Genomic DNA, 15,803 nt, shown 5'->3' on the forward strand with positions numbered 1-15,803 from the left:
TGAGTTGCAATAATGCTCAGATTAACAAAAAAGGTAATTCAGACAGTGATGTTATAAACTGGCCAAACTGCCTGAACATGTATGAACCAGACCCAGCACTGATACACACGAGAGCTCCAATCCCATCTTTTTTACAGCTTCTAAAGAAAACAAGAACAAAGCACAAGCAATCTGATTACGAGAGAAATGACTGAGAGCAGAAAATTACTTAACTTCTGTAATGCAATAAGCCCCTACTGAAAGGCATCAGCAAAATGCTGTATTTTCTTTATACTACTGGTATTCAGGTGGATAAAACAGCTTCCATTTTACACTCATTTTTCCTGCTCTTTAAGCTTGTTATGCTGTTAATCCAGTAGCAGCAGACTTGAACCACTTCTAAGGAACCTGTATTCTCTTGCTTTTTTTAGAAAAAAAAAAATCAGGTTGTTACTGCTTTTCTATAATTATATCATCTTGTCACTACAAAGGAGAAAGAATACACACCTCTATAAAAATGTTATCTTCAGACTATTTCTTCCAGCGATACAGAGACAGTTTTGGTACATAAAAAAATACACCTGAGTGTATGGGTGTTTGTGCAAACACACACAAATATGTATCTATGAAAACAGAGATAATACATATGTGTACGTATAGTCACACACTTATATTTACACATATATAAAAATACATTAGAAATATCTATATATACACATTATATTGAACATATTTATCTATATAAATAAAGACAATACACATACAATGCACTCACAGATTACTAAAATGAAAATTTAGGAATCTTGCTAAGAAGCAACACAATTCTGTTTGCACAAGGGGGCCTCTGATGCTCTGAGACATACCTATATTTGATGATGCCTGCCGGCACATTTCCACCACCATAAAAACATGCTTTGCTCTCTCTCATTTGTAATGCTGAATTATCTGGACAGGAGTTGGGATCCAAGTTAGGATAGGTTTTCTTAGGTTAAAATGGTGGGTGACAGGAGGGAGTGGGAAAAAGATGGGCTTTGCTTTGCTGTGCTGGTAGTCAAAAGCCTAATTTGGCCCTAACAGCATACTGCTCGACATTCAACACTGACATTTCACATGAACTGCATTAGCTTCTGTATTTTTAGGAATGTGGTTTTAGCAGCAAACCGTACTAATGAGCAGAAAAGTGTGGTTTTGGTAGTAGGCCATACTCTTCCTTCAGCAAGTTTTATTCATGTCAGTTTATTTGTATCAGGGATGAATTTGGTCCAAAATGTTCTACTATAAGACAACACTCCTAGCAGATTGTCGATACCTACGTCTTGAGTAAGCTCTATCCATTATGCCATTGCATTAATTTCAAGGTTTATTTGGCCCCGTACTTTTGAAATGGTATAGCATGAACAACTGAGCTGAGTCACAGGTTGGCTTCAAAGTTAGATTTATTTATTGCAGAATGTGTGCCACTTTTTGCCCCAAATCACTCTGCTTGGAGAGTTTATTTTTACTACCCATCAATAAGAATCAAAGGCTGAGTGTTGAAATACCACAGACGTGCCCTGTATGGGAACGCCTGCTTTATTTTTATTTACTTGTTTGTTTTTATAGTGTGTACAAGGCATATTTATAGATTGTTTTGTTATTCAGGAGCGTGATGCTAAAACTTCTGTTTGGAGGACAGAGTAAATATGTTAAGTGTTATTATGCATATTCTAGAGTTTTCATCTCTCTTTTAGTGTCCCCAGGTGTCATACTCTTACTGGACAAGACACAACCATTCTATATGAACACCTAGTCTTACAGTAATCCCAGGCTTCGTGGAATTGTGAGTACTTCAGGCAATGTATTTACATCATCATTTTCCTGGACAAGAAATCAAACAGTCAATTTTCTTCAGGACTGACTGTCAAGCTCCTCTGACTGTTTTCAATATACCTGCTCGCACACACAGTCATAACTCAGTCTTTAAGGCAGCAGAACCTGATTTAGTATAATCATAAATGGCAGCAACTCGATTCCCTGTTTGCAGCTACTCACGACTTTCCTGAAACTTTCACATGTGAGGGTAAAGACGTACCAGTGTGATTTCCACTTCAATGATGATTTACATCACGGGGAAGCCTTCCATGGGCTTGAACAACAGACTGGCCAGTCACATCATTTCATTTATTTTTCAACTGAAAGCTTAGAAAAATCAAATCAGTCAAGGAGGTCTAAACATGGTCTTTTCTGAGTTATGTGATAGCTACCCAAAGACCGTGTTGAGGCTGAGAGGACCAACCCTACCCACTGCAAATGCAGCCTCCTGACTGGCCATCTGAAGATGCTCAAAGGAAAAGGAGAGGATGACTATTCCTGGAGGAAAATGCACCAAGACATGTCAACAGGGAAACTGTCTCCCTGGAACACTGTGCAAGCAAGACAGGGCAACGGCCTGCAAGGAAATAGGATTTATCATGTCATGCAGGGGGAACAGAAGTTTGGAATGGTGTAAAATCAGCCACGGGTGGCTATGGGAGTTACGGAAAGTGAGAAATACTCATCAGAGGATGTTTAGATGAATTGGTAAAGGCAGGGAAAGGGATGGATCAAAGACTGAGGAGGAACAAACCTGAGAGACTAGATGGCCCTGTAGTCATGCTAAATGCTATTTCCAACTAGCAGCTTGGTGAATGCACTCTCCAATGAGAGCCCGTGTGCATGAATGCTAGCAAACGTCATGACGGACTCATTAATGGAGCGAGAGGCTGCAAGCCTGAGGGCTTGTAGTCCAGGTGCCAACAACTGGAGGAGACCCACATCTGGGCCAGTGAATGGATTAACAGGAGTGTCCAAAACCCACTGGTGGAGGGATCTGTCTTGTGTGCATGTGCAACCCCCAGGCACCCCGCGGGGAGGAACAGCAGCAAGCCATCGGTGGGGGTCAGGTTTGCCATCTGTGTTTAGGTGGGTGCCGTAAAGGCACTTCTGTGCTCGTGCTGGTCCCTATGGCTGGCTGAGTGTATGGCACATACAGATGTGTGTGTGTGCCTATGGGGAATATGTGCCCTGACTCATTACTAACTGGACCCGTAAACAGAGAACCAAGGGTGCCTAGCACCAGCTGGGCTGGGGCAGGAGGAATTTCTGGGGGTCCTGAAGCCCCACTAAGATTCGGCTACTGCCAACAATCCTGTTTTACAATCACCACAACTAGAAACTCTTGCAAACTTCTTGTGAAGAACTCACAGTTTTGATTACAAAATAAATCTGGCCCAACTGGTTTTCAGAAAGGTCTCTGATCCAGCATCTGCACGCTTAATATTTATTTACTGTCAACTTGCTCCTCTGGGGCAATTTCTCCTTCAGATGATTCTCCAAGACTCAGGGTCAAAACCAAAACCCAACAGAGTAACTTTTCACGGCCAGCTGTGCACAGATGCACCCCTCCACATTTTTCCTTGCCTTTCTGACTTTCACATTTCTTTGGTGGCCGCATAGGACCTTCACCTCTCTCCAAGTGGAGAAGGAAGAGGAACTCAGTCCTGGAGAGCCATGCAAATGCTTCACCTCTACGAGCCTCAAACAGTTATTTTAGACAGTCGTGCCTCAATATTCATATTTAATAACCTAGATGAAGTTCATGGCTTTCTGACCCAGAAAAAGTAACTGCCCTTCCTCTAATAGCAAATATTTACCTTCAATATCTTTCCTTCTAATTGTGTGCTCATTTACCCGACTGTAGCCCTGTCATGCTGGTGCTACTAGAGTGTTTAATTTCTGAAACACTTGAGGTAATAACTGGAAAATGACTAAAAAATTTTTACTAGTCATGCTCTGTTGGTGCAGCCTCACCCACTTAACTGCTTCCTCAGGCACAAAACAGATGCAACAAGGCAGAATTTAACTCCATTGCTTAACAAGAGTATTAAAACCTTCAGATTTATATTTTTTCCTTCAAATTTCCTATTAACTAAGTGCATGACTTCATTTGAAATTCCTTTCTTCTTTTGTCTGGCATAAAAGCATACCCTCTGAAGATCAGCAAGTGACAGAGCAGAGGTCTCATTCTAATTTCCCAGAAACCTGATCACTACATGTTCCATCTTCTCCTCTCTCCTGTAGCAGATGTACTGCAACTATAAACAACATTTGTTATTATTCTAAACATGCAAACCAGGAAGAAATATGATTCTTACACAAAAGATGTAGGCTGTAGATACTGGATGAGAGGCAGATGGTAAATTATCTTGTAAAGCCAAGGGTCTCTGCCATTTATTTTTCTTTGGAACATATACGAACAAACAAACAAGCGGTTAACTCAGTTCGACTATTATGCAATTCCACGTACTTCTTTCTGGAAAGAATTTGGACGGCTTCATCCCTATCCTCTCTGAAGAGAATTAAGTCTTCAGGGTGCATCTGTTTCTCCCACTGAAATCAGCAAAGTCGAAATGAACTGCAAATGAGAACACAAGCCTAACAGCCACAAGAAAGTCCAATCAGGAAAGGCAGTGGCAAAGTTCCCTCAGTGTGACTCAAAACGTTGCAGCATGCATCTCCAGCCACACCACTTCCTAGACAGAATTACTTTGTTCTCATCCCAGAGACAGTCACACAGCACTAGCCCTTCTGTATTTTATACTACCCCTTACACTTTCTAGTAAATACTTCTAAAATAATCTTTTCTAAGAGACAACATATCCACAGGCCAAATTAAACATCTTCACTAAAGCACGTAATTCACATGGGAGCCGTTTTCAAACATCTGAATCATTGCCAATGGGATATTTCAGAAGGCTTCCTGATAATTATTGCAGGAATAAATGAAATATATCAGAATATTTACTTGTAGGAAGCTACTGAGATTCAAGTAGTTACTGAAAACAACCAAAACGTCCTGCTCTTCTATGTATGTACTGTGACTCTTTTCCCTTGTATTTAAACTGTAGTTTTGAACAAATGAAAGAATTGGTTGAAAAGGGTAGTAATTCCTCCATACGTATTTTATTATACTGTAACTTCATGTATTTGAAAGCTGGTGAAAAAGTCATTACATTTGGATGGATTTGGGGACCTTCAGTCTTTCCAAATGCTAATTAACATAGGTTTTGATATCAAGAAGAAGCAGCCTGCTACAGCTTGGTCCTGCGTTGAGGAGGACTCTGCCAGTCCTGGGCACTAAAGCTGGTGAAATACCTTCATACTACAGAACTGAATTTTCCATGTGGTACAGACTAAGTAAGGGGCTGGTGGTTTTGCTGTTCTCTGTGTCGATGGTGTTAAACAAACTGTTGGCTTCTAGGTTCAAAGACAGCACAGTGGGCAGGAAATCTAAACCACTAACGTCTCTGCTTGTTATCGTCCCAGTGCTTTTGATGGAGAAAAAAGACAGCTCTTGTGCAGAAGTCTCTGAGCTGTGAGAACCCAGGGAAATACCACTGCACTCCTGCCGGCTCTTGCACTCCTCCCCAAGCAGTCCGCCCTGCCTGCTGTGGGAGAAGGGACATTGAACCAGGTGGACTTACATGTTTGTCAAAAACCTAGCCTTATGTCAGATGTGTATCCTTACCAACCCCAAGAGTATGCATGCCACATTGGTTTTGAGGATAAGGCATGGGCATTCTGGCTAATGCATTTAGGTTTTGCCACAAGGACATTCATTCTGAGACTGAACACCCGCCCTTCAGTTTGCAGTGCTTTCATTGTAAATACAAATCAGTTCATTCCAGTGTGCTAGACTACCAAGTAAATTTTGGTAGGATTCTCATTGCAGTAAGGAGACTTGGAGTAAGTCCTGAGATGTTCATTTTCATAGAAAGACAAAACGCTGTTTTCTAATAGAGGCCAAAGGCAGCCATCAGTTTTACAGGTACAGCTGTGAATTACATGCAGTTGAGTATATCCTGTCAGGGTCTGCCACATTTTGAGTGGTATCACAGAGTTATAGAATGGTCTAGGTTGGAAGGGACCTTTAAAGGTCACCTCGTCCATCCCAACTACAGTGAGGAGGGAAATCTTTAACTAGATCAGGTCGCTCAGAGCTTTCTCCAGTCTGACTTTGAATGCTTCCACGGATGCGGCATCTACAACCTCTCCATGCAACCTGTTCCAGTGTTTCATTACCCTCGTTGTAAAAAATAACTTCCTTATAATCTAATCTGAATCTGCCATCTTTTAGTTTAAAACCATTACCCCTTGTCCTGTTGCTATAGGCCTTGCTAAAAAGTTTGTCCTTGTCTTTCTTATAAGCCCCCTTTAAGTACTGAAAGGCCACTACAAGGCCCCCCTGGAGCCTTCTCTTCTCCAGGCCGAACAACCTCAACCCTCTCAGTCAGTTCTTGTAGGAGAGGTGTTCCACCCCTCTGATCATTTTCGTGGCCTTCCTTGAGACCCGCTCCAACAGATCCATGCCTTTCCTGTGCTGAGGACTCCAGAGCTGGATGCAGGACTCCAGGTGGAGTCTCACAAGAGCAGAGCAGAGGGGCAGAATATGGTTGGCTTTCTGGGCTGCGAGCACATATTACCGGATCACATCCCTTTTTTCATCCACCAGTACTCCCAAGTCCTTCTCTGCAGACCTCCTCTCAATCCCTTCATCCCCCAGACTGTATCGATACCAGGGATTGCCCTGGTGCAGGACTTGACACTTGACATTGTTGAACCTTGTGAGTTTCACAGAGGCCCACTTCTCCAGCTGGTCCACATCCCTCTGAATGGCATCCTGGCCTTCAGGCATGCCAACTGCACCACTCAGCTTGGTGTCATGTTCCCTGAGCTCTGTCTTCCCAAAACCAGCTAGTTTACCTACAGGAACAATGCTACAGGGAAGTGTGAAGGAATTAATGTCTCAGGGAATACACAGCTGAACTCTGAGATTTTAAATCCCCTGAGAACAAAAGACCTGCCTTTGTAAGCAGGTACATTTAGACAGCAGGGGCTTCCAGAAGGCCGTTTCCAAAATGGCATGTAAATACACAAGTAAAAATAGACAGCATTCTCACTCTTGAGCTAACTTCTATACTTGGTTGCTTCTGTGATCTCTTCCCTTTTACTGAGGTTATGGAGAATGCTGATGGCTGAGGTCTTCAATTGCAAAATGAACTTCCTTAATCTTCCTTCAGACTTCAGATGTATCTTCAGACTATGGACTGAATTCTGCTTTGAAATGTGAAAAAAAGTACACCCATACGATGGTGTATGCTGTCTCTACCTCCTCAACACCTCAAGCAAAAGATGACTGCATATGGGAAGAGGACAGCAAAGCATTTCATCAAACTCCACTCAGCATACAGAAAGTTGTAGTGGAGGGCTGTCAAGGTGAGCTACAGCCAGCCTCCAACACATGCTTCCTGTGAGATGGAAACAGGGGAGACCACAGCTCAAACTACCGACAACTCACCATCACCACTGCCATCACCACTTTCCTGGCATACACATTCTGCAGTGTTTGAAATGGTAACTCTCTAAAATTTTCTTCTTGGAAGTTTTGGCCACAAAGTTTCTTGGCCACAAGTTTTCACAGCAGCAACTAATAAAATCTATTGTATTAAAACATTAGCTAGAATGAAAAACAGTCAAGTTATTGTTATGCTTTGTTTTAATAAATAATACGGCAAAGAAAAAGAAGAAAAATATGTTCTACTCACACAAAGACTCAGTGACCAAAACTCACTGAGTCAAACTCAGATACGTTTCCAAAAAAAGCTCCACACACAAAAAAAACTCCCAACAAAACCCCTAAAACCAGAACCCAAACACAACAATAACAATGGGTTCAACATGGAGAAAAATAAGTAGTGCTTAAGTAAGGCCATACTCAGCAGGGAAACAGGAGAAAGATCAGACAAAGGGGCTGACCAAAACTTATCCCCAGTAACCTCTATTTTATACAACCCATCCGAGAGGATGCTAGGAAGAGTTATGTATTACTTAATAAAATGCTGTGAACTATTCCGGTAACAGTAACTACTTGGTATATTTTTACCACCTTGAGACAGCTCAAGTGTTAAAAGAGAAACTGCATGGATTAATATCAAGGTTGAAGCCTGCATTTAGAAATCCCCTGCTAAAAGTCATGTTTCAGTGCCACTAATTTCACTAACATCTTAAGTCACTGAAAAAGAACCCACAAGACATTTGCTTGAAGAACATTTTTACTTGTATGGCAGTTCATTTCAACCAACCAGCTTGACTCGTTTATTCTTCCTAACATATGGATCGCAATTTGCATACAACCTGCTCTCCGGGATGAAAACACGCTCTCAGACAAAGCAGGCAAAAAAGGCACGAAAACAATACAACCCATCTGTCAGAGAAACGCAAAAAAAAAACCAACCAAAACCCAAAAAAGGAAAAAAAAAACCACCACAAAACCCAAACCCTCTCTCGTGAAGTGGGTTTTTGCTCTTCGCTGCTCTGCATCTTTTCCTCCCATCGTAGCAACAGCGCCCGGCGCAGCCAACCAGGGCCCGGGCGGCGGGGACGCGCACCAAAAAAAAGCCCTCCCCCCCCCAGAACCCGCGCCGGCCGCGCCCCCGCGCCCGCCTGCGGCAGCGCTACCGCAGTGCACCTGCGGGGGGGGCAGCGCCGGCTCCGCCCGGCTCCCACCGCCAGGATTAGCCCAAGAATTTAGGGCAAATTCTCCCCTCCGCTTTGTCATTTGGGTCTTTGGATATCTCCCCGGGGTAGGGGGGGGGAGGCGGTGGTGAAATCTTGTAAATGAAGTCGCTGAAAGGATGCAGCAAAAAAAAGCCTAACTAAATAAAAAGAAACGGGTCCGTCCAAGCACACGTATCAGGACTAATTCGTAGCACCAAAGCGAATAGGCGAAAGCTCAGCCTGTTTAAATCCCTGCTGACGATGTGACAGCGGGTTAAGTTTCCATCTTCTGCAGAGAGCAGTCTTAAGGTAACACACAGACCTCCGAGCTGAAATGTGGGCATCAAGCTGTTCTGGTGATACTATCTCGGACTGTGACAGCCACTTTTCCCGTTTCATGGATATTGAGCAACCTGCCACAGACTCCGTGTTTCCCCCTCGGACACAACAGGGCCGTTCAGAATAAGCACGGTCCTTCATTCCCTTCCTGCCGTTTAATGTTCTGAATCCCGTAGCTACGAAGCAACAACCTTGTGAGAAAAGACAGCATCTCTCTGGCTGGTTGTTACCACAGGGTCTGAGCCATTAGAACAAACTCAAAATAACAGAAATATCACATTTTCTGCTGAGCACAGATTTCTGTGTTGCTCTTAAACTGGTCCATAAAAATACCCAGCCGCATTTTGACCGGCTGGAGACTGTTCCCTCGGAGGTTACTATAGACCAATTCCTACCAGAACTTACATTCAAACGCAGCAAAAATGAGTCATTACGGTCCTAAAAATAACAACAGAGAAATTTCCAACTAAAATGTTGCCTAATTAACCATGAATACTGACAAGTATGAGAAAAAAAAAGTAATCCCTGAGTTGTTGTGGAGTTTTGAAAGCAAATTTATTACTACCTTCTTCCTGGATGCACTCAAGTTATGCAGGAACAGTATTTCCACCTTCCATTATAACAAAACCACCTAGAAACAATAGGAGAAATATCCTTTGGTGGGTACACAGGATGTACATCTCTTTTCAAAGTAAAAGCTCAAGGAATTTGACTGAGACAGAAGGGTCCAAAGTACTTTTTGTGCCCTCTTTGTATTTGGGACTATTCCTCATTTTATCACCAACCACTCATTCTATTCAGATTACTTTATGGCACTTTTAATAAAAATGGTAGGAAGCTAAGGCACTCACTTTTCTCCAAAATTCTCTTGCAAGAGTTTTCAGGCAGTCCTAGAATTAAAACCTACACAGCTCTAATTTTTCTGTAAACTGGTAAAACCAATATATCCTTCTGTGGTTTGCATTTCAAGCTGCAGTTTCAACAGCGAGGTCAGAAGCCAAGATAAGATCCACTTTCAGATGCCTTTCTCAACCCTTAGATAAAAGGCTTTGTGATAAGACACTGAACTTCTGGTCACAGTTTGTTCTGAAGGTCTATGGATCTTGCTTTTCCTCATTTAAGAAGCCCATACTGGATCTAATGGAGGACTCTCCTCTTTTTCTTCCCCTCCAAGCCAGCAGGCTCCTTCTCCCTAAAAGAAAGGAGAAGGCGTTCTCGGCCTAAGCAGCCCTATTACTTTTTTGTGTGCTGCAGTTTCCTTTTTCTGGCTTTGCCAGTTCATCTTAATCTTACAACACAATATTGCAGCTTTCTTATGCGAATCCAGAACCCTGCTGACGCACAGGAGACCCCTGGCACACGCTTAAACAAAGGCTGGATTCAAAGACTGAGACACATTTTTGGTTCTGAAAGATACTTACACTCCAAGGTCTTAATCAAGTCACTCACCAATCTCTTTCCTTCAAAACTGAAGAAACAGTTGATTCTACCAGTTGACTGATTCTCCAAAAGCTTTATGTGGGAAAAGCCAGTCATCTGAGACCTTCTGAAACTCTTACCTCTCTGACCTTTTCCAAATCTCCATATTGGTAAGAACTCCTACAGAATGGAATGGGTGAGATACCAGCTGCGCTGATCAAGGACTCACCTGCCAGACTCCTTCCCTGGTAATACCACTGACTTCCAGAGGAATTACATCATGAATGAATCAGGTCTAGAGTCATACCAATCTTTGCTGTGAACTTGACAAAACCTCATTCAAATGAGTAGAACAGCATTTACCACAAAAATCTGAGAATGAAAATGCCCTTCTTTTTAAAGAGAAAATGAGATTTAATCGATAAATTAAGCATTTTAAGGCTGAGACACAAATCAATGAAAAATTCTAATTTGAAGTCTAGGGTGGCTTACTGAGCTTATTTGTTGTTGACAAGCAATGCAAATTCCCATTTCTTTGTGCTTTTAATAAAAAGTAAATTATGTTACATACTATGAGTTTAATTGAACAATACAGCTGGGTACAGAGCACAATGGCAGCATTACTAACTATTCCTCCTTTTGTTCACGTAGAGCCTAACCTTAACATTACTTTGCCATACCATTTTTACTGAAGGGAGTACACTTTGTTGTTGTTCCTCTTTAGCTGAACTTCTCTCCAACATGCTGGCAGAAATTGTCTTTGCAAGGAAGCTATATTTGTCCCTTTGTGATCCAACATTCATGAAAGGTTTTAACTAATTCATTACAATCATGAAGAAAGATGTAGAAACAGCTGATTTTTTTTCCAAGCTCTGATTCAGAATAGAAACACCATTAATCTAAAAGGCACATTTTCATAACAGCATCCCTTATCGCTTATTGCCATGACCAGTACCCAAGAACAGTGTACACTGAGAGACAGCTCCCATTTTATAGATTATTTTCAGCTTGTGCATACAAGTTTACTGTTTTTAAAAAATCAGTTGCCTTTCCTACACTGGACTTTGTACCTTCAGGAATGTGTTTTCTGCTACTCTTCTCATAAAAAAGTGCATTTAAAAATTTCACATCATGGCAACGACAGATCCTCTTAGCACAGGGAACCCACAAGGAGTGTAGAACTAAAACATCCGCCAGTGTTTCAAGGCACAGTACTGCCTTTTTGTTGAGCTGAGACAGATTAAAACCGATTTTAAAACCCCTGTTTCCCACTGAGGAAGAAAACAGTAAGAGGCATCCAGAATAGTTTTACATGTAATGTATTAATCTACAAGCCCATCTGTTTTAAACACAGATATCCCAAATTACTCACAAACAATTCTACTGCAGAACCACTACAACAATTCAAAGAATCTGACAGTTTAGTCCTTACCTTCCTCTGAGACAATTTAGACAATTCAGTTTTCTATTTCTCTAATAGAAAACCTTTTCTGTTAAAACCAACACACTGGGTCAGTCCCTGGAGTAGGGAACACGGCTGGGAGGAAAGTTTGTTTCTAGGTGGTTTCTATAAATTCACTGAATGGCAATTCACTGAATCATAGAAGTGTTGCTTGGAAGGGACCTCAGGAGGTTGCCTAGTCCAGCCTTCTGCTCAAAGCAAGACTAGGTCACTTGTGGCTCTGTCCAGCCAAATCTTCTGCATCCCCTGGCATGGAGAAAGCACATTGTCTCTGGGTGACTTGTCCCAATGCTGCACCAACCTCCTGTCAAACAGATATTTCCTAACATCCACCATAAGCCACCCAAACTGCAAAATGTGGCCATTGGCTCTTGTGTATCAGCTGGGACCACTGACAGGAGTTTGGCTCTGCTGTCTTCCCTCTAGGTAGCTGCACACCAGAATGAGATCATCCTCCAGCTTCCCCTTGACTAGAGCAAACAAGCCTAACTTCCTCAGCCTCTCTTCATAGGTCCTCAACCAAGGTTTTACCCTGACAAACCTTTTCCAGCCTCTGTTGAGCTGGAGGGCTCAAAATTGGATACAGGACTCCAGCTGTGCTCTTACCAGTGCTGAGAAGAGAAGAAGTTGTTCTCCATCTGGCCATGCCCTCCAGAGGTAGTTCATTATGTGGTTTACCTTACTTGCAATGAGAATACACCTTGGGTCATATTCAGCTTGGCACTGACTGTAAACTGCCCCCATCTTTTTTAGACCCTTGGCTAGCAAAGAGTGCCAAGACCTGCTGGCAGACAGCAGACCTCATGGCCACTCAGAGGATGTCCTTGGTGGTCCAAGGAAAGCCATGTAGCACAAGACCAGGTGCGGAGGGGGGAATATGAACTCCTGCTCACAGCCAGCCAGAGAAGTTTAATCTCTTCTTTCAGATCTAAGTGTAGTGGCGCAGTCATAGCTGGCCCTAGAGCTAAATACCGCAACCAGTCCTTTTCAGCAGCAGGACATCTTGTCAGGAGGTGCCATTCTGTTCAAGCCAACTCACTCACACACGTCAGCAGATATGGACAGAGGGTTTTGGTGCAGAACCCCTCCATCATTTTTGGCCAATAAGAAAGAGATCCAGTTAAAAACCTCAAGTTTTTAAATCTTACGTGAGACACTTTGGCATAGTTCCATTTCTTGGGGGAAAATAAAACTTCAACCTTTGAGTTTGTTCTAATAAGGTAAAAAGTCATTTTGAATGTACGGAAGTTGCTGCCAAACCAAGTTGTTCTCCTATGGGCAGCACGGCTACATGCAGTTTTAATGAAGAATTACAAGAAGGCAGGTGTGTGCACATACAGTTTTGATGCTGAAAAACCCATTAAAGCCTCAAGTTTCCACATCCTTCAACAAATTACTGTATGCACAGGCTGTCCATGTGCAGTAGCCCTGCCATGGCCATAGATCCAGTGCTTTTCATACCACACATTTTTAGACTTCTAAAGCCTTGGTGTTGTGATAATGGCACACTTTACAGACACCAGCAATGTACTTTGTGAAAAAAAATTCAAGTGGAACCTTCTAGGCAGTGGACTCATAGATTCAGAACAACTGCAGGAATCAAGTACGGCTCAGGTGAGTGGTGCATTGGCAGGGGCTTCTCTTAAAAATAACTAAAGCACACAACCATACAAACTTACGTTACTAAGAGAGAATTCCTCGAGGAAGAGCAATTATGTCATTTAGTACACAAAATTATCCCCAAGATTTCAATATTTTCTCTTGGGTTTACTTCTTTTCGCTAGCAGGAACTTACTGCACGACCTAGTTTTCCTTTCAGAGATGACTAGTCACACACACACACAAAACCCAAAACCCAAAAACTCTCTAGGAAACACATGGCTACACAAAGCAGATGAAGGTATAAAAAGAACAAATGCAAAGCAGATGAGAAAGGACAAAGCCACCTTACACTCACCTTTCAGAACTGGAATAGACCAAGAGCATAGAAAGAAGAGAGCTGAATATGCCCTCCTTACTCCCATCAGTAAATCAGCACCAAAAGAGTTGTCTCAAAGACAGCTGTAGGTGAAACTGCATTTTGAGGAGAGCGGCCACACTTCACTTCCTTGAGCTGCATCTGCTATCTGTATCATATTGGTGTGCCCTACGTAGCAGGCTGTGAACTCTTTGCTGTGTATTATTAGCAAAGTAGCTAGCAAGAGCATCCTGGTCCTTGACTAAACCTCAGGATTCAGTCCTAGCAACAGCCAGTGACTGTTAAAAGAAATGGCAAGCTTAGAGAGACCCATCGCAGACTACCAAGAAACACGGATGGACTGACATTCCTATAGCTCACAGCATTTATTTCCAAACACAGTGCTTTAAGAGAATAATTTTTATCCTGGTTTCAAATGCTTTCTGAAATTCTGAGATGCTTGCTGCTCTGCAAGAGTACTGAAAAGATAACCACTTTACGGAACAGCCCATCGCAAAAGTGAAAAAAAGCATCCTCTTTCTCCCCACCACTATCTTTAAACTACTGCATGCTCTGCCCACCCTCAACAATAAACCGTAGACATGTAAGATCACAGGACAGATATTTGGCAGCACAGCAATCATACTTCAGATACTTTAAAATTTGGAGGCAAAAATAAGCAGTTGTATGAACTACTGCTTCTACAGTTCCTTGGAGCGCAAGGGGCCACACACCCCACTTCATCAGGCTCCAGGAAAGTCCCCCGGTGCCAGTGGGTATCGAGAAGCCAAGCGAAAAACAACTGTGACAACATGATCCCTTTACTCGCTTTGCTTCGCCATCCCCAACACACTCATTCCACCTACCATGACCACCAACATGGGCAATAACATTTGTATGTCAGTCTAAAGATTACGTTTTCCTCACCTTTCTTCCTCCACCATGGCCCTTCTTGGACGGAGTACGACAGTTCTTTAAACTCAATGTTCACAGCTGGTCTACGGGGTAGGTAGGAGAAACGATGAGCTTCTGTCAGAGCATTGTCCACCTTTTTTAAATGTCCATTGATCAGTCGAATGTCTTGGTTATCTGTGCCATTTGAGACCACTTCATCCACCGAAACACATACTGACTTTGGCTCAGCCATGGTACAAGCAGAACTGCTGCCGTTCTAGAGGGGGAAAGTTGGAGAATGGACAAAGTTCATAGACTTTTGTTTAGGAACACCATTTAAAACCTTCTGCGTTAGAGTAATTATTATTTAAATAACACAAGAATCCAGCACAGTAGCATGTTGAAAGGTGAAAGGGGAAAAAAATAAAACCATCTTTTGTTTATTCTGCCAGTGTCTTGACAGAAGAGGTGAAAGAGCTCTAGCCCTTGCAGCACACAAAGAGCAGTTCCTTTAGCACCAGTTTCCCCTCAGAGGCTATACACACAGCTCATTACTATCTTCAGAACGGAGCAGCTCTTGCACTAGATTAATACATTTGTAAGTTCAGCCTCCATTGTATTTGGTTTCTCATGCACTCAAAGAATCTGGTTCCAGTTACTCTGATTCCAGGGCTTGTACTGGGTCAGAGCTGAAGAGGGAAGGGAACCAGCCGAACAATTATTTGTGCAGACATTTCAAAAGTCTGCCACTCAAAAAGTCCAAGATCTCTTACTCCTTCGTATGAGAATATAATTCTGTAAATGTGAAACTGCACAAGTTATATTTCTGTAAATTTTGAAATTTATTGTTTTGTGCCTTATTTGCTCCTGCACTGATAGTTCTGGAGACTCTGCCACCTTGAACAGTGCAACTCTCCTAGAGGTCTGGTAGGAAAGCACAGCACTTTCCACCCAAAATCCTTGCACACTTTCCTTGCTTGACAGTGATCTCTAATGGAAATCTTATCAGCTACATAAACATATTAAACCCTGCTCCAGTAATTGCACCCTTGACACTCTAAGGCCAATGATCTATTTTTGCCGTCATGCCTCTTGCTACTCGTTGCCCATCACAGCACTCAATGCAATTCCACTTGGCATTTTTCGGACTGAATCTTTTTCCCTTCCTCTCCCTAACAC

At 42.5% G+C, this 15,803-nt stretch overlaps 1 protein-coding gene across 5 annotated transcripts in view; it reads right to left on the bottom strand.

Moving 5' to 3' along the window:
• ABCG1 (ATP-binding cassette, sub-family G (WHITE), member 1) overlaps positions 1-15,803 on the bottom strand; it is a 50,394-nt gene that overhangs the window by 33,409 nt on the left and 1,182 nt on the right. For 4 of the 5 annotated variants that reach the window (XM_010191420.1, XM_010191419.1, XM_010191418.1 and 1 more), the window contains exon 1: positions 14,658-14,910. In XM_010191420.1, coding sequence (XP_010189722.1) covers positions 14,658-14,877 — 220 coding nt within the window. In that variant the 5' untranslated portion in view covers positions 14,878-14,910. Of the gene's footprint in view, positions 1-14,657; positions 14,911-15,803 lie in introns of those variants that run through there. The other variant, XM_010191421.1, reaches the window with a different exon arrangement.

The sequence above is a fragment of the Mesitornis unicolor genome, unplaced genomic scaffold (genome assembly GCF_000695765.1).
Source record: "Mesitornis unicolor isolate BGI_N332 unplaced genomic scaffold, ASM69576v1 scaffold18699, whole genome shotgun sequence".
In the NCBI taxonomy this organism is placed as follows: Eukaryota; Metazoa; Chordata; class Aves; order Mesitornithiformes; family Mesitornithidae; genus Mesitornis; species Mesitornis unicolor.